This window comes from Lontra canadensis, unplaced genomic scaffold, assembly GCF_010015895.1.
Source record: "Lontra canadensis isolate GAN:19392208 unplaced genomic scaffold, GSC_riverotter_1.0 scaffold78, whole genome shotgun sequence".
Classification (NCBI taxonomy): domain Eukaryota; kingdom Metazoa; phylum Chordata; class Mammalia; order Carnivora; family Mustelidae; genus Lontra; species Lontra canadensis.
In genome coordinates this window covers 4,827,846-4,853,192 of record NW_022631072.1, presented here as the reverse complement: position 1 = coordinate 4,853,192, position 25,347 = coordinate 4,827,846, and the positions used below count along the sequence as shown (strand labels likewise).

General features: G+C 41.7%; 1 protein-coding gene across 11 annotated transcripts in view; it reads left to right on the top strand.

The window, feature by feature from the left end:
- LTBP1 (latent transforming growth factor beta binding protein 1) overlaps nt 1–25,347 on the top strand; it is a 398,263-nt gene that overhangs the window by 186,042 nt on the left and 186,874 nt on the right. For all 11 annotated transcript variants that reach the window (XM_032881895.1, XM_032881898.1, XM_032881896.1 and 8 more), the window contains 2 exons: nt 19,855–20,079; nt 21,273–21,547. In XM_032881895.1, the coding sequence (XP_032737786.1) occupies nt 19,855–20,079; nt 21,273–21,547 (500 nt within the window). The remainder of the gene's footprint in view (nt 1–19,854; nt 20,080–21,272; nt 21,548–25,347) is intronic.

The following is a 25,347-nucleotide window of genomic DNA, read 5'->3' as shown; positions in this document are numbered from 1 at the left end:
TAATTGTTGGTAGATGAATAGCCAAGCTAATGGGATCCAAGTGCCTTGGAATTCCTTGGAGCCAGTCATTCATGTGGTTAGGGCAGTGCTGCTTCCAAGGGGATATTTTGACTGATTGTGTCAGCGTCCTTGGGTGGCCCTCCCCAGAGTTTCGATGCCTGTATAAGTTTGGTTTCCTCTAGCTTGCTTCTAAGCTTTTACAGATGACACACCACATCTTCATTTGTTCTTTTAATAATGATTCGTATACGAAATTTTTAAGTATGGGAATTCAGTGCAGTGTGTTGACCTCTAATAGAAATAGGCTTTTTCAGCTCTGTTGGGAATAACTGCATTATTAGAGACAAGGACCCTGGTAACTAGATTTTGGGCCTTTGCAGTTAGTAGCAACTACTATTTCTGCCTCATTATTATTATTTTTTTAAGACTTTATTTATTTGGGAGGGAGTGAGAGAGAGAGCACGGGATGGGGGAAGTTCAGAGAAGCAGACACCCCGCTGAGCTGGTAGCCTGATTCGGCTTGATCCCAGGACCCTGGGATCATGACCTGAGCCAAAGGCAGATGCTTAACCCACTGAGCCACCCAGGTGCCCCGCTGCCCTATCATTATTGATCATTGCAGTACTTAGGGATGGAAAGTAGAGTGTGCATTGTGTTGAGAAGGATTCTGAGTCCACGTCTAGGCCCAGTAGGTGCCATGAGAGGTTAGTACTCTTCATTAGGAGGGGAGACTAGAGTCCCTGCCCTGTGGCTGCTGCTTCCATGGGTGTTTACAGCAGCCACTAGTCATAACAACCATGACTGGGCCTTTCCATCACCTGACCACTCCAGAATCTTTTAGGACAATTTGCACACTTTGGAGATATCATGGTAGACTGTAAATATTGATGGCCATTTATTAATGGTGTGCCTTGAGAAGAATATTAATCGTCTTAGAATCTCAGTTATCTCTTCTGTGGTTTGACAGGAAACTGCCATTCACAGAATTACTATAAAGAGTAAATGAGACAATGACTATAGTATGCTAAGAAGAGTAGAAATCCATGGGGTGCCTGGGTGGCTCAGTGTGTTAAGCCTCTGCCTTTGGCTCATGTCATGATGGATTGAGCCCCACATTGGGCTCTCTGCTCAGCAGAGAGCCTGCTTCTCCCTCTTCCTCTGCCTGCCACTCTGCCTACTTGTGATCTCTCTCTATGTCAAATAAATAAATAAAATCTTAAAAAAAAAAAAAAAGAGTAGAAGTCCAACAGTTGTTAGCACCTTTCCCTTACATAGAGGACGGATAGCCATTTCCTTACTGAAACTTCATTGTCCTTGCCTTGTGCAAACATTTTCATGTGGATGGTTAGATAATGTCAAAATTGGCATATAAGCATTTTAAGATAGGTTATTTCCATCACTTAAGACTAGATGTATTAGCTGAAAAGTGTTAATATATTTTAACTTATTAATGAAGTGGAGACTTTTCAACAGGTTTATATTGGGCATATTGAAGAACTTGGATCTTAGACTAAACATTGATGTCTGATAACTTTTACTGAGAAGTCTTAGAAATTTCGGATGGTTTGGTTCCTTACTTAATAATCTCTTCTCTCCTTCAGGACCATGCTTCTTCAGCTCTTTGTTCTGTATCTCCCTTGGCTTTTGAATTGCTTCTTTTCAAATGGAAATGAAGTAACAGTGCGCAGGTTTGCTGGCACTCCTTGATGGTTCCATCTGCAATCTGAGGAACCTGTGTGGAAGAACTTATTGATACTTAAGAATTTAAGAATAGAGTGACAGCCACAGATAATTTGTTTTATGAGGCTCAGAAGAGCAAATGTGGAAGGAGGCAGTTGTATTGTTCCTCTCTACCTTTTGTGGGGGGATGAATTTAAGGTGCCAGAATAAAGGGTAGGGTTTATCAGTCCTGAATGTTGATTCAGGAGATTTGTACTGATTCATATGTGCGTCAGTAGATTTATACACAAGAGCATATAAAGATAGTGGTCACACAACATCTTAAAATCAAAATGAGTCCTTAAACATTATTTTTCTTGTTGGCTTCAGGAATTCTGATTGGATGTCATGATTATATATCTATGAATTGGAAAATTCCATCAATCTCTGTTTTTTTGGTTTATTTTCTATGGGGTGTTGGTTCATGAAAACTAGAATTTTCCATTTTAATTGTAAGAAGTCTTGCAGTTTTATGCAAATGGTAAAAGCAGAAATTTTGTTCTTGTCCTCAAGTCAAAGTGCAAGCTTTCCTCATCTGGACCATATTGGTTATACATGTTGACAAATAAGAGTCACTGTCTTTCCTCTGCATGGCTGTTGATCAGCTTGTTAGAAGCTGGAAGATATCTCATCATAAATCACTCATGAAGATTAGGAACAAGCTGTGAGTTTATCCACATGTATAGCATTTCCCTTTCAGTGGTAGCAGAAGCTTTTCTATAGGGAGAACAATTAAGTGAGCAATTAATTGGATTTTGTAGGAGGCGTTCAGAGGAGACTTGCCAGATACAGACAAGGACTCTTGTCCTCAGACCCGTGACTCACAGACGTGGCACAGATGTGTCTGAGAAGCAAAGGCAAAGGGCTCTGGTAAAGAGAGGGAGTGTTCATTTTAGACCTAAGAAATAGGAAGCTTTAAGAGACTTTGAATTATTGCTTAACACTGGAAATATTCAGTATGTTAAAAATTATGGAAAGAATACAAAATACGGTTTAGAAATATTCTGGATATAGCATTAAAAGTTCTAACACAATCTGAGGCTTGCGACCAAGGTAGCAGAAGTGTTCACTCTTTCCAGGATTGCTGCTATCTAAGTCGTGGAAAAAGCGTTAGAGGGAAGCTAAAATATGGAATGCTGGCAGAAACTATCCCTTCACTTCAAGCATTATTACTCTACTTATTTTGGTGTCATTTGGAATAAAAAGAAACAGAAAAGGCTGTACTGGGAAAAATTCTTAACTGGTCCCTGCATAAACCCAGACAGAGTTTAACTTCGGGTCTCCTGGCCTTCCATCAGAGAGAGGGCTGGCAAGCTGGCTCCACTGGGCTTCATTCAAACCACTGCATTTATTGGGCATCTACTTGGGCACTCTAGGTGCACAGGCAGAGCTCCTAGGTCTGCAGGGGGCGATCAAGGGAGGCTTCATGGAAAGAGAGGACATGGAATGGTGGTGGGCCCAAGTACTGAAGAAGAAAGGAAGGTGTGAATTCTTCCAGAATCTAGCCAGGTGCATTGGATGAACGGAAAAGAGAGAGTGGTGTGTTCCAGAAAATCACACGTAGTTGGGTTTTGTGGTCAAAAATGCCCAAAGCAGGACCCCGTGGAGATAAGACCACAGCACTTGGTGTTTGATGCACTATTACCATGAGTAGAGCTGCTCATTCTTACCACAAACCCCATGAGGCACTTATCCCCCTGGGACTTTTACCTCAATTTCATTGAGAAGACACATTTTTTTTTTTTTTCTTTTAGGCAAGAGAGAGCCACAGAAAAACAATGTAGGGTCATGAGCTAACTGAGTATCTATGTCAGGAAGTACATTTTAGACACAGTATGGAGAGAGGTAAGAAAAATCAAGAGGGCTTTGCCATAGTTCACGCAATATCCAATAGCCTGAACTCGGACAAATGCATCAGGGAATGCAGAGGAAAAAAACAAAACAAAACAAAACAGGAGGGTTCCTGAAGATGAAGAGGGAGGAACAGTGGGACTTGGTCACAATATGCAGGTTATGGAACGGAGAAGAAATTGGCTCCAGTGTTTGTGGCTCAGAAGCAGTCGTCTCTAACATTTTGTACATCATAGGATTCATAAAAGTTTAGCACCAAGAAGGAAATGTGTATTTCAGTTAGGTCTGTTGTTTTACTAACTAGAGAACCAGGTTCCAGGGAGCCAGATTGAATTGCCAAAGGTTACTGAAGCTGTGTGAGGATGAGCCAGGGCTGGGACTTGGGTCCCTTGGCTCCCAGAAGAGAGAGCTTCTGATATATTAGACTTTCAGCTTGTGCAGAAAAAAATCTCTGTAGTGAAGGTGATTTTATTATATCCAGGAAGCATTATTGTTATTACTATGGTTATTATTATTATTATTATTATTATTATCTGGATTTATTTCCTGGTAAAAGTTACGGACCAGAAAAAGTGAATCCCGTGGAAAGTGCTTAAGTCATGGTGAAGTTGCTTAAATACATCAGTTCCAGGTTTAGTAGAATATTAAGGGTAAAAACGTTTTGCTCCAAATAACTTGTTTGTGAAAATACATCTTTGGCATTTGATAGGTTTCAGGCTCCAATGGTGCTGAACCTATTAATAGGTATAAAAGTTATGAAATGTTTCCCTCTTTCCCCATTAGCTTTTTCAAGTTACCAGGTTAGTTGTGGAAATTACCTTTACCAGAACAGAGTAACTCTAAAAGTGGATACACATCTAAGAATAATGTGGGCTTTTTCTTATTGTTTGGATTAGATTGTTGGATACTGTATTTACTATAACTATACTTACATACTATATAACTTCATGTTGAAATCACTTTGGTAAATTTTTTAGTTTGTAAGACTTATAGTGTTTCATTTCATATCAGTAAAAATGATTGCATGGTGCATTTTGAGTCTGAATTAAAACATCCTTATATAGTTGCCTTAAGTTCAGTGTCTGACAGGCCATAAAAGGAGAGAGGGGAAACAGGAGGCATATTAGGGAAAAGTTTCTGAAATTCTTCTTCGTATACCCAAGTAGTTTCCCTGATGATACTTGGTTTATTTAGGAAAGTTGCCAGAAGGATTTGGAAATTTTTCTAGTCCTGATTAATGATGGTAGTTTTAATTTACTTTTCTTCCATGTCTCTGATTCTTATCCTGTACAAAATCTAGACCTCCAATTGTTTTATTGTGGTAACTGAGTATCAGCGTGTACACTAAGATGTTTCAAAAGTTAACTTCATCTGAGGCTGAGCTACATCTCAAGAGAATTAATTAGAAACATACCCATGGGCCAATACTGGGGATTAGAAAGAATTATCTTCAGGAAGTCAGTTTTGATACATATTGTCTTGATTTAATGGAATGTTCCAGATCCAGGAAGTATATATGGAGCCCTGAGGAATGAATAGGCATATTTTAATAACCTGAACTTGACATATCAAGTTATTTAAGTTAAACGGACGGAGACATCTTGGCTCATCTCATCAGTTGGTAATGAATCACATGGCTTTGAATAGCTTTAGCATTCGACTCTGGAAAGTTCTGCTGTGTGATTTTAAGCAGTCTGTGGTGGAAGCTCTCTAAAACTACATCTGTCTAACTAACTTTTCAAATTAACCAACTCCTTCCACTCCTTTTTAAAAATATACTGACTGATGCCCACCACATACTGGCTCTTCCTGACGGTTCACCCCATATATACTATATCCCACCCTCCCCCAGGTCTGAGCTCAGTGGCTACAAAGGGTCAGTTTTTTTGTTTCTGACCAGAAATTACATCATTGAATGAAATATTATGCAAACTAGTAAAAAAAAATTAGTGCAAATAGGGATTTTTTTCCATGAAAATCAAGTCAAATGATTTGGAAAGACAATAAAAGCAAATGACTAATATAATATTCATGGTCACTTTAGGGTTAGCTAAGACAAAGTTAAAAAGTTGGAAACTGAACTATTAAAAAAAATCTAGAACTTGGCATTCATTTGGCTTCATAATCAAAAAATGTTCTGTAAAAAGTTCCATTTGCTCAGTTATTCCTTCAAAAAATATCAGGTACCCACCATGTGACTAGTATTTTGCTAAACTCTTAAGGATGGGCTGCTGAAAGAGGCAAGGTCCTAAACAAGATTTCCTCCCTCTGGGAGCTCATGGCCTTTTGGAGAAATCAGACAGGCACCCAGAAAGTTCCAGTTCGTTGCTGTCTGTGCCAAGCTGCCCTGCACATAGGTGTACTGCTCGTCCGTGGCAGGGAGTGGCATCCATCAGCTCTTCCGTCACATCAGGGAAGGCCTAGGGATGAGGTAAAACTGAGTCAGAGGCTTGGGTTGAGGTAGTAGGGTTGGGGTGGTAAGTTGGAAAGGAGAGAAGAGACTGTATAGAACCATACATGTGAGACAGAGCATGGCACACTTAGAACCGACCAAAGGTTGGGTATAAATGGAACTGAAGAGGACATGACAGCAGTAGTGGGAAAACAGGCTAGACAGGTAGCAAGGACTAGATTAAGAAGAGTCCTTCTGCCATTGCTGGGTTTTGATGTCTTCTGCAGGGGATACCCAGCATCTCTGAAATAAATGGGCAGGATATTGATGTGTTCAGCTTTTAGCTCAGAGGAGTCTGTATCTCAGAAGGAATGATCCAGGAGAAGCTACCCAAGAACTTTTTTCCTACCATCCACGTAAACGGTAATGTCCGTAGGTCACCCTCTGGTTCCCGTTAAACATTTCATCCTTCTCTGCACGCAGGTACAAGATGAAAAAATGGGATGCTGTGTAAGATAAGAAACGTGGATTAAATTTGTTTTTAATCTAACAGGTTGTAACATTGAAACTTGGGATGTGGTCTTAGAAACTTTCAGTATTGGGGCTCCTGGGTGGCTCAGTCAGTTAAGTGTCCAACTCTTGGTTTCTGCTCAGATCAGGATCTCACAGGTCGTGAGATGGAGCCCGGCATCCGGCTCTGCGCTTGTCGGGGGCGGGGGGGTCTGCTTCGAGATTCTCTCCCTCTGCCCCTCCCCGCACTTGCGGCCTCCCGTCCACCCCCCCCCCTTTGAAATAAATAAGTAAATCTTTTTTTTTTTAAACAAATTTTTAGTATTTCATATATGTAAAAACCCATTCTTCTGTCTCTAGCTTCAGTACCTGCAAATTAGGCCTGTAAGTCTAAGAGGCAAAGAGTGAAAAAGCAGTCGTTTTCTTAGTAGCTGAAGTAACAACTGCTGTGCAATCATGGCAGCGATGGCCAGGGGTTATTCAGCCCATTTTGACCGTGAGTGTAGGCAATCTCTGTCTGCACCTGTGTGTACCCCCTGCGACCTATGCGTAAGACTTTGAAACCATCAGTGTTGGGGAGAGCTTCCCCACCAGCCTGGAGAGGCCTCTAAACTGGTTTTCCTTGGGCATTTTTGCGTCACCTGGAGGCTTCCAGGCCACACTCCTGTCTGGGCTCTTTCCTATATAAAGAAGGCCTTGGGAGCCTGTTGTTCCACCAGAGGGTTTTCCATTCAGGAATCTAAAAAGATCCAAGGCTGAGCTTCTCCAGTGTCTGTCCCTTCAGCAGCTACACAGCCTACCCCACTCTCTTGCAAATGAATAATTCCTTCATTGTGGTGGTGTTGACTCTTGGTGCTGCCGCTCAACATTCCCTGCCTTACTACTTGCCGGGAACTGCTTACTCCTCAGGAGGAGAAGGCTGAAAGAGTTCCCTGCCCTTTACAAGGAACAAGGCAAGGATAGAGAGAGCGGCCTCGTGGTGGCATATCCTCGCCACGGCCGTGCAGTGAGGTGGGAGTCATGGGAAAGTAATGATCCATGGAGGGTGGGGATAAAAGGAAGCTGTCGATGGCCCATGCTGACGGGTGTTTATAGTAGTGGTTCCCAAACATTGTCTACCCAGAATTTATCCCTTTTGGCATCTGCCTGGATTTTACAGACCCCATTTCATTTTATTACCCAGTATTTTTCTTCTTTCATGTCTCCCAGGGAATGTTTCTCGGCTCGTGTGTTAGTCCTGTGCCTCGCCTCCTGTCTACCCTGCATTCTTCCCCACGCTCCCAGCCCAGTTCCGCCCGAAACCGCCACATTGTGTTTCATTTTTTCTCCCCCACCACTTTGTGTTTTCCTGATTTTGAAACTTTCTATCACAATAGCTGCTTATCTTCAAAAAGTGGGAAAGCAAGTTTTATGTGATAACAAATACTAAGGTATTTAGATTGCAGTATGAAACGAAATTAGTTACAATCCGTATTTATCCCCTGGGTAGAGACTCCAGATGGGATGAGTTACACAATTTAGCAGAAGAGAGATGAAAATAATCTAGAAAGTTAGCATGAAATAGGTCATTTATCAGATACTTGGAGGTATAGTAGGTTTTAAACGGATGAAACCGGGGAATATATTATTGAGAAAAGAGCGTACAAAGTTAATTATATGAAAACAAGAAAATGCGTGTGTCCAAACCAAACTAAACGAAAAGGAATGGGAAATATATTCACAATGATTATTTCATCAAAGGACAAACAAGATCTTGAAATCTCTTGTCCATAAAGCATTGTGAAAGTAATTAAAAAGCATCAAGACTCTAAGGGTTATGGAGAATATATAAACGTGAATAGGTCAGACAAGAGGAAATAAAAACAGTAAGCATATATGTAGGGGAAATGTCAAAAATCCTGACTAAGTAAAGACTTGCAAAATTAGTGTGATGGTATAATCTGATCACAGGTGTAATATTAAAGCAATGAAGTTAACATTTTGTAGCTATTAAACTGGTAGAAATATTTGAAAGTAAGATCCAATTTTGACAAGGTAGATGTGAAATTGACACGGTAATGACAGATTCTGTTGATGTGAATCATTTGCTCTTTCTGGATGATTCATCAATTGACATACTCGGCAGTTCAGCAGCAAGTGAAATAATGCACAGTTCAGTGCACTCTTTATAAGGATATGCACGTCGCTTCCTTGTTACAGTACTAGTTTGGTTTCCCCATTTGTATGATTCCTGTTCATGAAGTTGATACTGATTTGCTGGGGCTCACATCCCCCAAGTACTTACTCTGTGCTGAATTCTCAGTGCTTTGAATATATGACCTCATTCAAGTCAACAACCCAGCCAAGCTGGGTATGGTTTTATTGCCATTTCATAGGTGAAGAAATGGGGGACAGAGAAGTGTTCAATAAATTGCCCAAGGTCCTAACACTAATGATAATTAAACTAGGATTCACACCCTCTGGAGGTCTTGTTTGAGGCCCTTGGTTTTAGAGCCTGGGCCCATCTGTCCTCCTCACGATGAGGCAGGCATAACTGACTCATCAGTGTCTCACTTGTTCACTGTTATCACCTAGCACATTGCCTGGTGCATACTAAACAATCAGTAAATATTAGTTTAATGCATGAGCAAGTAATTACTAAGAAAGGTAAGACTGTATACTGGATAACATTCCTTGCAGCTTTATCTGTGATAGTTAAAACAGAAATGTCATCTAAACAAAGAGAGGAGTGGCTATGTAGTTTATCCTCTGTCAACTTAATAGACTTACATAGCTCCTACGAATGTTAAGGCTCCGTAGCAGTATCTAACATGAAACAGTGTGGCTATGTAGTGACGGAAGAATGCACATGTGGACTGTAGTGTCGTAACTGTAACCCAGATGTCCTTGTAGGCTTCACCAGCTCATGGGTATAGGTAACAGAGTGATAATGAAAAACCCAGCATATGCTAGCCCCAAACCCTTACCTTCTTACACAGAACCTTTATCCCTTCTGCCCCTACTCTCCCTGCGAGTGTGTCTGAGGATCCCCAAGGGTGCTTTGTTCCTCACCTAGTACTGGTGACCTGCAGTCACCACATGGCATCTGCCCAGGTCTTCCTGTCTAGATCCTTCCAGGGTCACTACAGATGGAACCCCAGGAGAGAACCGTTCCCCTGCCCTGTGGAAGGCCCTTCCCCAGAACTCCAGCTCTTTGTCCTGCCTGATGCCTCTTCCCACTCCTTGAAAGGGCCAGATTGGTGGTAGTAGCCTGCAGAACTGGGAGAAAAGTTCTTTCTCTGACCATGTCCTGCTGATTGACTCCTGGGCCCTAAAATAATTCTCCTTCTGCCCAGATTCTCACAGAGACTGCAGATAACAGAAGTGAAGTGCCAGGAGGGCAGAGAATTTTGTCTGTTTTGTTGACTGATATTTACCAAGTGCTTGGAACAGGACATGCCCATGGTAGATCTACAATAAATCTTCACTGAATGAGCAAACAACCACTTTTGAGCTTCTAGCCTTCCCTTCCATCCTCACTGGAATTCAAGGGGACATGTGATAGACTGGCAGTGTGCCACAGAGCTTTCTCGGTGATGGAAACGGTCCAGTCTATGCTATCCAACAAATGCTGTTCATTTCCTTTTTCATTGTGTTGTTCTTGAACCTATACACCTACTCTTCCTCTGATGTCTGTAGCCTGGAAAACCCATCTGTCTCTCTGTTAGAAGAACAAGAAGCCCTGGTGTGATTCAACTTATGTATTTAGCTCCCTTGAAAAGTTCATGAGTCTCCCTGATCTGCAGTGAGCTAAACCCTCCCATCTGAATTAGGCCTCTGTTAGTAAACTCTATTATGACCACTTATGAAAAACATGCTTCTGGAAGAAGAATTTAAAAGGGCTTTGAGACAAGACTCCGGTGAGATTTGAGGGACAGCTCTTGGTCCTTCCATCCTAAGGGCTTGTGTGGGCAAGAGCACCACACCAAGGTTTGGGACACCTGTGTTCTGGTCCCATTTCTGTGACTACATGGCCATGATGTCCTAAGCACACACAATGTCTGTAGCTCACTGTCCGTAGAATAAGGTGGTTGAGTTAGATTATTTGGTAGATACTTTCTAGCACCTCTGTAGAACCTTAGCACTTTCTGCAACATCGTTAGAAAACTACTCCAGTATATGCTTAAGTTATCATGTGTCAGGAAAACAACAAGAACAACAACAACAACAACAATGAGGAGTGTTAAAAGAGGTATAGGTACGTGCTGGGTTCTTTCCCATTTGGAATTTTTGGGAGATTGGTGTGAATTTTTCATTGAGTTCTTATTTGTAAAATACTGTGCTATGAAATACAGGAGGTACAAAGATGAGAACACCATAGCCTCTTTCCTACCATATTCAAAACAAAGTAGAAGGAAAATAAAAAATAATTATAACACAATATAGGCTGATAAATGACACAAGTTGTTAGATGCCGGCCCCAAATTTGCAAATGGCTCTAGCAATCTTTCTTATGCAGCATGCCCCTTTCTTTGGAGGAACGTTCCTTTTTTGGAGGCCATCTTTAGACCAGACATTAAAGCGCTTCCAGAATTCAGACTGTCTGTGATGTCAGAAGGCTGGAGTGCAGTTTTGTGTTAGATATGTGTTATTGAGGTTTTGGCTTTGCAGGTATTTTAAAATTTAGAATTTAAAATTCTAAATTCACATGTAAGTCCTTTCTTGAGGCTTAGGAATAAACAAATAACAAGCAGGTGTTACTGAACTTAGTGGGAGTCTGAACTTGGTCCCTGGAGACACCAGAGCTTGAAAATTACAGTAAATACTAAGAGGTTTTTAACCTTTATTTGTAATACTATTGTATGTAGCTTAAGTGGTATTACTTGGTACTAGGCATAAGTGGTATTAGTTGGTTTTTGAGGAAGCGTTCTGCAGTGATATCAAAGAACATGCCAGGCAGCGGTGACTAGAACGGCATTGTGTCTGTACAGTTTTGCAGGGACAGCATTGTAGAAGGTGGGGTCTCTGAGGATGACACCTGCCATCCTTTGATGAAACCTGTTTCCCTGCCCATGAGGGGCAGCATTACCATCCCCCCAGTGTGATATGCTTATATGACTCCACCAAATGAAGTCCACTTTTCCTAACTCCTTGAGCATTTTATTAACTGTGTTGTCAGTAAGAATGAAACTTAAGTTTGAATCTGTGTCTGATTATACATTATACATATAATTCAATAAAGCACACCAGTTAGCAGAGTAACCCCAGTCACTTCTACACAAATTGCAAGGGTCTGGGTAGTCATTCTTCCCCATTGTAAAATGTAAATCCCGCCATCCCCATTAGATGAGAGGGGGCCATCTGGATGTCACAGTGTTGACTGACTTGGTTAAACTCTTGAGAACCAGAATTTCAGGGTTGGAAAAGAACCTGCAGATTGTGTTATGGAGTCACCCTTTTTAACAGACGGGGACACCGTAACCCACAAAGTGAAAACACCTGCTTCAGTTTTCAGAGGTTGTTTCTAGAGGATACCTCCGCCCCAAGGTGTCTGGGATTTTTGCGTTGACTCTGCAGCCTGCAAAAGCTGCTGTGTTTCTTTCCAAAGGGTGAAAGAGCCCTGGTGTTCAGGAATTTTGAAGACATAACTGCACTAACCACTTCTGTGGCTCAAGGGGAGGAAGTAGAATTTTGTGATAGCATTGATGAATGGAGCTCCTTAGGTCATGCAGAGGATTCAACTAGATCAGACTAGATAGCTCAGTGCTCTGGTGAGGCTGAAGCTAAAAGAACAGAAATCCATAAACAAAGCTGAGATGATGAATGGCCTCATCCCAAGTTGGAAGCTCTAGTGTGCATGTGTGTGGCAGAGCTCCATATCTCTGGGATTGTAAACAGAACATGGTATTGAAGCATTTGCTAATGCACACAGCATTAAAAACTAGCGACATTCTTGGAATTCTTGTTTGTATTAAGGTTGATATTTTGCATTTGTTGAAATCTGCAATCCCTTTAACTCGAGCCCAGTAATAAACCTCAGGATTTGGTAAGTGGGGTTTGGATGAACATGGTCTTCCTAATTACCAGAGCAGGTAAAATAAAGAGATTCTCTCTGGCGGGGAGAGAGTGGTGGGTGGTGTTTTTAACTCCTATGAAAGCTTGTTTTCCTTTGCCCCAAGATTTCTTTGAACTCTTTTTTTTTTTCCTTTTGCATGTATTATCAAGAACATGAATCTCTCCTCTCACACATTTAAAAAAAAAAAAAAAGGAAAAACGTCCTCTTCCCAGTGGAATGATTCTGTATCTAATGAGTTTTAAATTAAACCTTCTGGAATTTAACTTGTATCTGGCTAAATAGTTACTCAAAAATGTAAAATGAGGTCCAGGAACTCAAAGCAGATTTATAGTGCACATTTTGTGTGTTCGTAATAGAGAAGCCTGTTTATCCTTACTTCTCTGTCCTCTTTCTTTTTCCCTGGTTCTGACTCCTGTGATGGCTGTCCGTCCTGGTCCTGAGTTGTTAGTTTCTGTTTCTACTCATTCTGTTGCTCTGTATCTGCCTTTACTGGTTGCCCTATAGCCTTGTGGGAAGAAATGGGAATCTGGCTCCTGTCGCTCTCTGTCCAGCCCAGACACTCTCACTTTGTCCTTGTCTCCCGCGCTCCTGCCACTTTCTAACCCCTGTCTCCCCTCAGGATCTTGGCTCCTGTTATTTCTTCTTTTGCTGATGCTCTTCTGCCAACTCGTGACATCACCGGATTCTTCTCCTCTTAGGTTCAGTTTAAATGCCGCCTTCTTGGACAGGTTGTTCCGGACCCCTATATCTCAAATGTTTTCTTGGAGGACCCTGTGGGTCCATCTACGTTAGCAGACAGATAACCAAGAATTGGCTACAGACAAATTTAGAGCAGAACAATTGTAAATCTCTACATTCCACAAATAAACCCCAAACCTAAGTTATAGTAAATGCCTGCTAATCTCCATGCTCTCTCCTTGGCTCCTGCGTAGGGCTAGACCCCCTCCGAGGTCCTGTCTGGGCTTCATAAGAATGTGACCTCCATCTTTGCTTTCAGCTTCTGGGTTTGGTTTTATTTGTTTTTGTTTGTTTGTTTTCTAGTGATGCCTACTGAATTAAAAGGCAAGTAGGCAAGGTTTGTTTTTGTTTTTGTTTTTAGTGCAGTGGGATAGGTTCTTAAGTGAGCAGTGGTTTGTAGCCTCTAATTATTAGCTAACATTTGTTACCTAAAAGCTTTAGACAACTACAGTATGAACCCACTTTCTGGCTGAGTAGACTTTAAGGATGCCCTTCAAAAGAGGGGGTGGTGTCGGGATGTTTTGGAGAAGAAATAAAGTAATAACGTTGACTTTCTAAAGATATTGTTGCTTTTTTTTTCCCATACTCACGGGGATATCAGCAAAAATGGTGCAGCCCTTCAAGGGAACATTATTCTTCTAATCAGAGACAAGTGGGAAACTTTAAGTAGCTCTTCAAATCAAAATCATGTGTGTGTCTGTTCTGTGAAATGACAGATGTAGGTTTTTCTTCAGATGGAGGTTTGTTTCCCCTGTTCTGCCTTAGCCACAATAACTTGAAATGGTCTGTCTGCTGGCACGAAAACCGAGGAGGTGGGTGGAGGGGCCAGGATGTTGCTGAAGGAAAGTCGAGTACGTTCCGAGGGCGCCTTTTGGGGACAAGCAGCTGAAGCATTTTTATAGTCAACTGAGATAACAGGAAAGAAGGAATATGGCTTTTTATAGTCTGACTCTTGAGAAAATTTAGTCCGCTCGTATTGGCCAATTATCTCCCAAATGGCTATCTCTTCGTTTAAGTTCCAGCTTGTGACGTAAAATGTGACTGTTGCATCAGCCCGGTTTTTCGAGTACGGCAAGTTGTTTTCTAGACCAGAGTAAATGGTGGAACCCACTGAGACACTTGGCATATTTAAAACCTCGAACTTGGATCCGTCTGCTCGTTCTGACCTCGTAGAGTAGTACCGCGAGATATACTAAGTGGTTGTCGCAAGGTTAGACTTTCTGCAATAACAGGCTGTGGATCCATCTACCTCGTTATTTGCAGTAGGTCCCAGGTGACCACGGGATGCCCTAGGGTGAATTAGTGAATTATGGTGGTGGCGGGTGAAATGTCAGGCTGCCAGGGAGATGGAATTTCTCAGCCAGCATTCTACATTACACCCCCTGGTTACACGTTCTATAATATATGTGCCATAGCTAGACCTACAGCCAGCATACCGCAGGCTTCTCGAGTCAGCCTTAAAGATAACTTAGTCTTTTTCCTCTTCCTGTGTTGAGAAGGTTTTAAAGAATGCTGGCAACACAGACCATATATCACTACGTGATTGTTTGGAGAGCGGCATGAACTTGGGAAGCAGAAAGAAGCCATTCATAGTTAAATCCTGAAGTTTGTAGGTTGATTTTTAAATTTGTTTTCTTTGATATAAAAGATTATTGAGCTATAAAAAGAGAGCTTGCCACAAAAGACTCAACCTGTAGTTATTGAGTTGAGGCAGAGAACTTGATATTTTAATTTAGATTTTAGAAAATGCTGGAATGGGGGAATAGATATTTTACCTCTCAGTCATAAATAGTTATAAAGAGTGCCCACTTACGGGTTAGAATAAGTCAAACAGAAACTGTTTCCTTTATGAACAGAGAGAGACACACAAGGTTACCAGAGCTGTATGGTGGGATATGACTGTATCCGTATACTCTGGTACATCCTTGACACTTGCATGAAAACTGCTTTAGGGGTCTAAAGGTAGATTTAAATAAAACTGATTAAATTCCTGTTAGGTTCAAAGGAAGTTGATGTTAGGAACATCTCACAAAAGTGAATTGGTTAACATTTCTGTGAAGGGGAAAGATGGTTACACATATGTCGTTATTTTAGCATTGATTGTAGGCCATCTACATGTCAATGGAGGACCAAATGATCTGCAGACCGAAACTGTGCAAAATCACCTGAATAATCAATGGGAAAATGACCAGTTCTATGACCTTTTCAATCTTTTGTCAAAATATTGAAGCTTTCTTACTGTAGGTTATAAATGTATAGGGCAATGCAAAAATAAAAATGAAGCTAAGTTTAATTTATTGCCCTACAATTTAAAATGTTAGGAACACTGAGAATCAACCTGTTTTATTTCTTTGAGGAGAAGTTATCAAAAGTAGTTTGAACATGTTTGCTTTCTTTTTTTTTTTTTTTTTTTTTTTTTTTAACCCCCCATGTTGCATCTCCTCTCCCTCATATCAGGGAGATCATATGATAGTTGTCTTTCTCCGATTGACTTATTTCGCTAAGCATGATACCCTCTAGTTCCATCCATGTTGTTGCAAATGGCAAGATTTCATTTCTTTTGATGGCTGCATAGTATTCCATTGTATATATATACCACATCTTCTTTATCCATTCGTCTGTTGATGGACATCTAGGTTCTTTCCATAGTTTGGCTATTGTAGACATTGCTGCTATAAACATTCGGGTGCACGTGCCCCTTCGGATCACTACGTTTGTATCTTTAGGGTAAATACCCAGCAGTGCAATTGCTGGGTCATAGGGTAGTTCTATTTTCAACATTTTGAGGAACCTCCATGCTGTTTTCCAGAGTGGTTGCACCAGCTTGCATTCCCACCAACAATGTAGGAGGGTTCCCCTCTCTCCGCATCCTCGCCAGCATCTGTCATTCATGTTTGCTTTCTTATTGTGTCCCGTACGACATGTCTGTCTTTTCTCTGCTGCAGTGAATTGTCCTGTTCCTTCCTGAGTCTGGATCTGCTTCCAGCGTTGGTGCTTTCACAGCTGTGAACTCAGTGTTCCTTCCATGTCACTTCCTCTGGGACATCTTCATCTTCTTCCTTACAGTGACTATCCAATTTAGTGGAATTCCACTGTTAATGCTTTTTATTTCTTGGTTACACTTGTTTGTGCTGACCCCACACCTTCTGTTGATTATGCACTTCTGTAAAATGTCCAGTAAGTTTATTCCAATGAGATGGGGGAGGGAAACATGACTGCCTGCTGTCTGTCTGTCTGTCTGCGCGTGAACTGAACGATGGATGAGCAGGGATCAGATGCCCACCGTCGTGGAAGTGACACGATGGTTTGGCGATCATGATAGGCATCAGTTATTCGTGCGGGGATTTCTGGACCAAAACGCTAGCGGTGAAGTTTGTGCTTTATGTAGTTCAGCATTAATATACTGTGACAACTGAAGTGGGAACCCTGCTGTTTGGGGGCTACTGGTGTTAGGTGACCAAACGGTGGTCCCTGAAATTCAAGCACTTTGGAACCATACAAAGTGAAGAGTGCCTTCGTCTGGTGGTAAACTGTTTATAATACATTTAAATCTTGGCCTGACGCCCCTTGCCTGTTACACTTCAAGTGAATCCACTGTAGCCAAATGACCTAGAAATTGAATTGAGAAGTGAACAGGGAGTTATGAAGTGTTTGACTCAACCACAGAGTCTGCTTTGACTCCTCTCCTCTTACCTAATACCTCAGTGGCGTGTGGGCGCTGGAGAAAGCATATCAGCTTCCATCCAGCACGGGCAGGCCCTGGACATGGTGTCTGGGTGGTCTCCTTGGTCATTTTTCCTAGCTCTCTCCTTCCTCCTCCATGGTCCCCTCTCTTCCTCAGCCTGTTCTTTACTTCCTGTGTCCTGTCTCCTGGTACCGATTCTCCCTCTGTCGTCATATTTGTGTGTGTCTCGGTTCCTGTTGCTGTGATCCGCATCTGGGTGTTTTCAATGTGTGCTTCGGTGACTACAGTCACCTCCTAACTGAATTCCTTACCTTCGTCACTCACTTCTCCAGCGACTCTCACCTGCCATCACGAGAGAGATCTTCCCGAGAGTCAGTCTTCCTGAGTTGTCTCCTTGGGGCCTCCCAGCTCCCAAACCGACTGCAGAGTAAAACTCACACTTCTTACCAGGCAGGCCTTTAAGGACTTGCATTGTCTTCCTTAAGCCTACCTCTTCCACTTTGTCACCTCACCCCTTGCCTCAGGAACCCAGAATTTTAACAAGACAGCTGTATTCATTATCTCCCAAATATGCCTGCTTCCTTCCTTCATTTTCCTCGAAAGCACTTCTCTTTGTTTTTCTGACCCCTGCCCATTTTCAAAGACCTTACCCCAAATGATCTTTCCCATACAGTCTATTTTGATTTCCCAGAAAGGTGTTTTCTCCTCTCTGATAGCCCACCAGATTTGCATTTTATAATTTCCAGTTGTCACTTCTATGCTGATCTGTGCTGATAGTTACCGTGTATTATCTGCTCAGTTAGCTTTCATGTTCTCAAAGAGCAGGGGCTGGATCTTCAGGAGGACCAGGAATGGCATTGGACAAAGTGGTAGGCGCACATTGTTTCATTCAGTGTTCTCTATCCACCTCCGGCATTCTTCTGGAAACTGAACTGCATGCTGGAAGTAAAACATAGCAAGAGGAGGTCCCTGACCTCACAGAACTCCAGTTGAATGAGGCATGCACAAAAGTAGTCAGACAACCCACGCAGCAGTAAGCTCGGTGCCAGGACGATCAGTGATGAGAACCATGGAGGCACAGAAGAGGGACACCACACCCAGGTGAAGGGCAACTGGGAATGCGTCTAGAAAAGGGGACAATTAAGCAAAGTCTAAAAGTTAAGGAGGTATCAAGTAGGTGAGGGGGGCTGGAGTGGAAAGAGTGTTCAGGTCGTGGACACGGGGTGGGTAAAGCACAAGAGGACCCTGAGTACTGAGGAAATGAATGGAATTCAGTTTAGCTGGGTAGTAGAAAATGAGGTGAGACCCATAAATGATAAGACTTCAGAAGGACCAGGGGTCCTGTGATGGGAAGGAACTGGACATATCTGATGAGTGTTTACAAGGGAGGACCTCCAGGATTGGATACTTGGATGGGTGAAATGCGGGAGCAGCAATGAGGTTTCTGTTAAGGACCACTTGGTGAATGGAGGTATTGGGGGGAGATGATGAATTTGATTTTGGATATTTCCAGTTTGAGTTGCTTGTGGAATCTCTACATGAAGAGATATTGTAGTAGAGAGTTTGGAGCTCAGTGGAAAGCTTTGGTTAGAAATACAAATTTGGGTGACATCAGCATCTGGCATGGTAGAGAAGGAGTATATAGCATTAGCAAAGATGAGGAGGTTAACATCAAACCTTAAAGCATACCAATACTTCAAAGGCATAGGAAGTGGAGTCTGTGTAGAATATTAAGTTGAAATGGGCAGAGAGGAAGGAGAACAATGGGTGAGTGAGATGTGATGGAAATCAAAGGAAGAGTGAAATGCGTTTTTTGGGTTTAGCAACATGAAGCCTGTTAAGTCACCTTCGTAAGAGGAGCGTCCTGTAGAAAACAGGCACGTCCAAGCTAGATGGTAGTGTGTGGAGAAGTGGACAGTTGTTTGAAAGGCCGATCATGGAGGAGAAAATTTAAAGAGGGTAGAAGCTGGAAGGAAATGGAGTTGAGGTGATTTTACTGTTCAAGCTGGTAGGAATCTGGTCATGTTAAAAGGCTGATGGGAAGAATTTGTTAGCGATAAAGAAGTTGTCTGTAAGCTGAATTTAGACAGAATTTAAAACTCCCCTTACAGTTCTTGACCCCATATGTCCATTTATCTTTATTCTAAATCAGTTAAAGTCCATACTACTAATCACTCACAAACGGATCCGCTGTTTCACTGTGGTCTTATTATCCCGATGAGACTGCAAATTCCTCTACAGCAGGGCCCACACTATTCTCCCTGGTTCTGGTTAGCACTTAGCTCCCTGTCTTAGAGAAAACCCTCAACAGATACTTTTGGCACTCTCCTGTGTTTCTTTGTTTATTTTTTGAGGAGATAACTAATGTCTCCTGTGTGCCAGAAATTATTCTAGATGCCAAGGATATAAAAATCACTAAGCCAGAGATATCTCTTTTCCCCAAGGACTTTATCTTGGGAGACAGTTAATAAACAAGTAATAAAACACAAAAGCAAAGTAATTATAGATGCAGTAGATAGATAATAATCTTGAGTGACTGTGTGTGTATATTCATATCTATGAATATATTTATATCTATCTGTATATACATACATCTATTTATATACATATATCTATATCTATATCTATATCTATACATATAATGGAGATCTTCTTCTCCCCGAATTCTTTCCATTGTTGGGGAGAACAGCCATAAGCAGTTGGAGAGTTAAATGACATAAGAAGACAGTGAGTAACAAAGACTATTGTTTTCTTCATGTAGTTACTTTGTTGTTGACTGTTTCTAAAGTCAGCAGGAATGTAATGGTTATAATGGGCTGTGTGTTTTGGGAGTTTTGTTGGTTGGTTGTTACTTAGCATTTGAGAAACTAACCAACTCTCCACATTTTCTCTTTTCCCTTTTAGTCATTTGCCATCTTCCATGTATGAATGGCGGCCAGTGCAGCTCAAGGGACAAATGCCAGTGCCCTCCGAATTTCACAGGGAAGCTTTGTCAGATCCCGGTCCACGGTGGCAGTGTGCCAAAACTGTATCAGCATTCCCAGCAGTCAGGCAAGGCCCTGGGAACACATGTAGTCCACTCCACACATACTTTGCCTCTGACCATGACCAGCCAACAAGGAGTCAAAGGTAAGCTTATTTATTTTCTTTTTGCCCACTCATCAGACTTCTGGTAACCTGTCAAACCCACATGAAAGCGATTATCTGCCCCTGGCAGGGCTGGTATTGAATCAGAAACAAGTATGTGATCTGTGGCCCAAGAAATGGCAGCAGGGACAGAATACAGGCCCAGGTATATGGCTGCAGTACTTTCTAGACCATAGAGATTTGGTATCTAGGAAATAAACCAGAAAGGAGCCCATCCTTCTGTGCTGGCTCTGAGCACTGAAAGCTGTTACCCGCACATTTCTGGGAAGGCCCAGGAAACAGAAAGATGAGCAACGCCGTGTTGAGGGCAAATATGCTCGTGGATCACATGCTACCTGCTGGTGAATGCCTGGTTTATTTTGTAGTTGAAGGGCGCTTGGTTTTAGTTATAAACAATTAGTTAACCTCACTGGGCTTCAGTTGATTCCTCTGTAGAGGAAGGTAAACTAGGTCACTTGGAGCTCAGGAATTCTATGACTAACTCATTCTTTTAAACCTGGCATCTCCTCCATGCCCAGTTTTTGGAAAGGGGTCAGAGAAGTGTGACTAGCCTTTATTCTGTAAAACTTGAATGTTAGCATCACAAGATGAAATTGTATGTGAAAGCAGCAGAAAGTAAACACAGACATAAAATATCACACGTGGGTATTTGGTGGGACACAAGGTGCACACGAGTACGTCCACACTCCGCTGTTCGGGCCAAGAGAATGACGCTTTGTGAAATTGTTATTTCCTCTGTTGATGTAGAAAGGTGAATCTTCCAAGTTTGGCAATGGAAACTCTGAGAGATGCAAAAGTAATCAAACTCTTGAGTCTTTACTACTATCCTTTGATAAAATGTACCCAACGACCATAGGCACCATGGATTTCATAGTTTTCTGACTCTGAAAAACGAATTTTTGTCTCATGAATGGGTTACTGGGAGAGGCTTTAATTTCTCTGTATATGTCCAATTTGATCCCTTAAAAGTACATAAATTCAGGACCAGTTTGTATTTGAGATGTATCCTCTTATTCTCCAGAGTTGATGGCTACACAGCAGACACGCATATGCACTCTATATTTTATGCCCTGGGTGGAGAAACACATATAGCTACATACGTGTGTATGTAATATTTGCTCTCATGCCAATTTGCATGTTATTCATGCCTGACTTTTTGTCCTGATCTCTTTTAGTGAAATTTCCTCCCAACATAGTCAACATCCACGTGAAACACCCTCCCGAGGCTTCAGTCCAGATCCATCAGGTTTCAAGAATTGATGGCCCAACAGGCCAGAAGGCAAAAGAAACTCTACCAGACCAATCCCAAGTCTCTTACCAAGGGCTTCCTGTCCAGAAGACCCAGACAGTACATTCCACGTACTCTCACCAGCAAGTCATCCCCCATGTCTATCCCGTGGCTGCGAAGACGCAGCTTGGCCGGTGCTTCCAAGAAACCGTCGGGTCACAGGTGAGCGACACTGTCTAGCCTGTGTTAGGAAATGCATTCTAGAAATGGTCTTGTAGTAGTGGAAAAACCAGAGTTAGTAAGATCATCTTCTACAGAAGGGGCTGGCAGACTGACCCACGAGCCTGTTTTTAAGTTGTACTGGAACACAGACACATCCATTCATTTACGTATGTCTATCCTCGCATTCATGCTATATGATAAAATTATGTCGTGTCGGTGAGATCATGTGACAGCCAAGTCCTAAAATGTGGTCTGCAAAACCTTTTACAAAAAAAAGTTTTCTGACCTCAGTCTGTAATATTAAGTAGTGATCTTTCATAATTGCTGCTGGAAGTCCATGATTGCCTGCTTATATATTTTCTTCATTTAAGGTGATCTGTGTATAAAACAAGTGTCTGACATGAGACATAGTATGTGAGATGAATTCTGCAAAGATGTTTGAAACCTTTATGCCTTTATGCAATAGCTTGCTGGTTGTAGGTTCAGAGGAAATTTGACCCCTTTGTGTAGTAATAACTTGACATCTTTCCTCTCCTGATAAAAATTCATCACTAGGTTGGTGATGCAGGAGTTGTTTGAAATGCATTTTAATATTGAATTTACATGTAACTTCAGTCCTATATAATAAAGTGAGAGAAAGGCTTGACTTTCTTTAAAACTCATTGTTGATGTACGTAGCAAAGGCAATGGAAATACATTGGTTCCTCTACCCCAACTACTTTGTGCTGCTTGCTTTGGGATCACATGATAGTGATGTCAATTTGTCCTATGGTTCTCCTTGTTGTTTTGATATGGTTTGGATCCCCCATGAGAAGAGTAGATGAGGTAACTATATTATAATTAGCTGTTGTTACCTGAATATTAAAAAAAAAAATATGTGTGGGAAGTATTTGTAGAATCAGTTGTTACTGCTTTAGACACCTAGAAAATACATTTTAGGTTCTGGACAAGTTCATAGTAGGGTTATAATCTTTCTTCCAGGGCAGTAGACAAAATTGGTTTATAGTCCCAAATAGAAAAGAACACCCATGGGGATAGAGTTAAGGGTCTTGGCTAGCGCCATGGGCCCAGCAGTGTGCTGGGAAACCTTATCTGTAAGGTAGAGATAAGAATATGGAGGTGTGTCAAGATGAGACAACAAAATGTGAACCCCACTTTGCAAACATTAGAGAACTCTGCAAGTGTTAGCTTAGAAGATGCTTGTCTATCCAGATAGAGTCAAACTTAAAAATAGAGTAGGTGATTGCTCATGTCCTGTAATTTCAGTAAAGTAAGGAAGGCTCGATTTTCCCAATCATAACCTTTGTCACCCCCCTGCAGATACCTGACATATGCCCACTGAAGGGCACCTTTTCATTCCTCAGTTGTAGACCAGGCTTAGACAAATGCTTTTTAGAGAAGGAACATCATCAGTTTAGCTTAGAAGTAAAGACTGGATTCTTGTGCTAAGGGCAGGTTTTAATAGGGTCAGTGGTCTGAAGAAGCTTCTTACTTCACAATGTTGCCCTGGGTTGGCCTTGGAGAGAGATGATTTTGGTGGCATTTGCATTGTTTAGTCATTCCGGCTTGGGTTGGTCATGAGAAAGGAAAAAGCAGGTCCTTTTAAAACTACGTGCCCAGTATCTTTCTCCCTAATTTCCAAGTTGGAACACAGAGCCTAAAAAGTAACAAAAGGAGGCATTAACAAACTTACAACTTTGGTATAATAGTAGGGAGATGATTGCTAACCAGAACCCGTAAAAATAAACTGTTTACTTTTGAGCCTCAGCTGGACAATACAGTCAAAGTAAATTGGGTAATTGGTGGTGTTGCCCAAATAATTCGAACTCCGTGGAATACTTTTGCCTTATCTGGATACTTTTCTGACTTTGGGTCTGAATGATCCAGACAGTGATCTCAGTTCTTAATTTATTTTGCATGTGTAGTCACTAATACACAGCTTCAAAATGAGACCTGTTTTGAGAAAACATTCTCAGTGTATATTTGTCTTCCTGTTACTGAGAAGTGTTGCCGGGTACCTGTGACTGCCCAATTAATTTGTGTAATTAGGATGATCTAGGCATTTGAAAATATACACTACTGGGGCACCTGGGTGGCTCAGTTGGCTAAGTGTCTGCCTTCAACTCAGGTCATGATCCCCAGCATCCTGGTATGGAGTCCTAGTGTCGGGCTCCCGCTCCCTGCTCCCTGCTTCTCCCTCTTCCTCTGCCCCTAGCCCTGCTTGTGCTCTCTCTCTCTCAAATAAATAAAATCTTTAATATACACTACTGGTAAATAGGCAGTAGTATACAAGATACATCCTACAAGGGTGCTGGAAAAACATGTGTGCTTTCTTGCTGTGGTTAGTTTGCAAATAAAACTCCGGGAGGAGGTGTAGGTAGATTATGAATGAATTGCAGAAACAACTGCATACATCCACTCAGGGCGCATTGCTTTGCTGAGTTGAAACACTCTTATTAGCTGCAAATTTTGGCTGTTTGAGGTTTTGAATGCCTTAGAGTCATCGGTAAGCACCTGTGTTTTTGTGTTGCCATGAGAGGTCATATACAGAACAAATTTGGCATTAATTGCCCTTGTTTCTATGGCATATTCTAATAATTAGACGGTAAACTTGGGATTGAAGTACAGCATTTGCACATCATCCTTGAGGTACTCTTGCCAAAAATGTTTAACCTGAACCTACTCAAGCTCTTACACCATGACCTCTCCAGCTCATCAGGAAAGAGGAAGCCAACTAAAAGTATCACACACATGCCTCCTCCCTCAGACAGATTCATAATGTGGGACATTATTGTCTGGTTTCTTCAAAAATCTTCTCATGGGAAAAAAAGGGCAGAGTGACTTTTCTAGAAAGAGACAAAGGGACACAGTGACAAATGTAACATATGAACCTTAATCAAATCCTGGTTAGAAGAACATGCACACACAACACCCCGCTATAAAGGACATTCGGGGAGCCATTGGGGAAATCTAAACAGGACTGGATATTTGATGATATTTTGGAATTGTTGATGTTTAGGTGTGATAATGGTGTTATTATGTAGGACCGTGTCCTTATTCTTGAGAGATGCATGTTGAAAGTTTTAGGGGTAAAATCCCGTGATGTCTATAATTTATTTTCAAGTGCATTTTACATGGAAATACGGCAAAATCTTAACTGTTTGTTGACCCTGGGAGGTGGATATTCAAGTGATCATTGTATTATTCTTTGAATATGTCAGTCTTTGATAATTTCTTGAGGAAGAGAAACAGAAAATTGATCGCTTTCTCAACTTAGAATAATCGAATTTTAAGCTGAACTTAAAAGCCATAACTTTGATACATTTTATGAATTTTAAGAAAGTAATTTTAGGGGTGCCTGGGTGGCTCAGTCATTAAACAGCTGCCTTCGGCTTAGGTCATGATCCCAGGGTCCTGGGATCGAGCCCTGCCTCAGGCCCCCTGCTCAGTGTTGAGCCTGCTTCTCTCTCTCCCTCTGCCTGCTGCTCTGCCTACTTGTGCTCTCTCTCTCTGTCAAATACATGAATAAAATCTTTTTTTTAAAAAAGGTAATTTTAAAAGTTTCAACTTAGGAAAGAATGGGGTGGGTTGATGTGGGAATGGTAGACATGGGGAGGCCAGGGAAGAGAAGTTGGCCTTGGTCCATTTGTGAATTGACCAGGGTCCAGTCTAAGAAGTGAAGTTAAGAATAAAGATGAGTGTCTGAACTTTTGCGAAGAATCAGGCATCAGGATTTGATTATGGGCTGTTGGAAAGAAAAAGATGGTGATGAGTTGGACCATTCTGAACTTCCTTGCTTC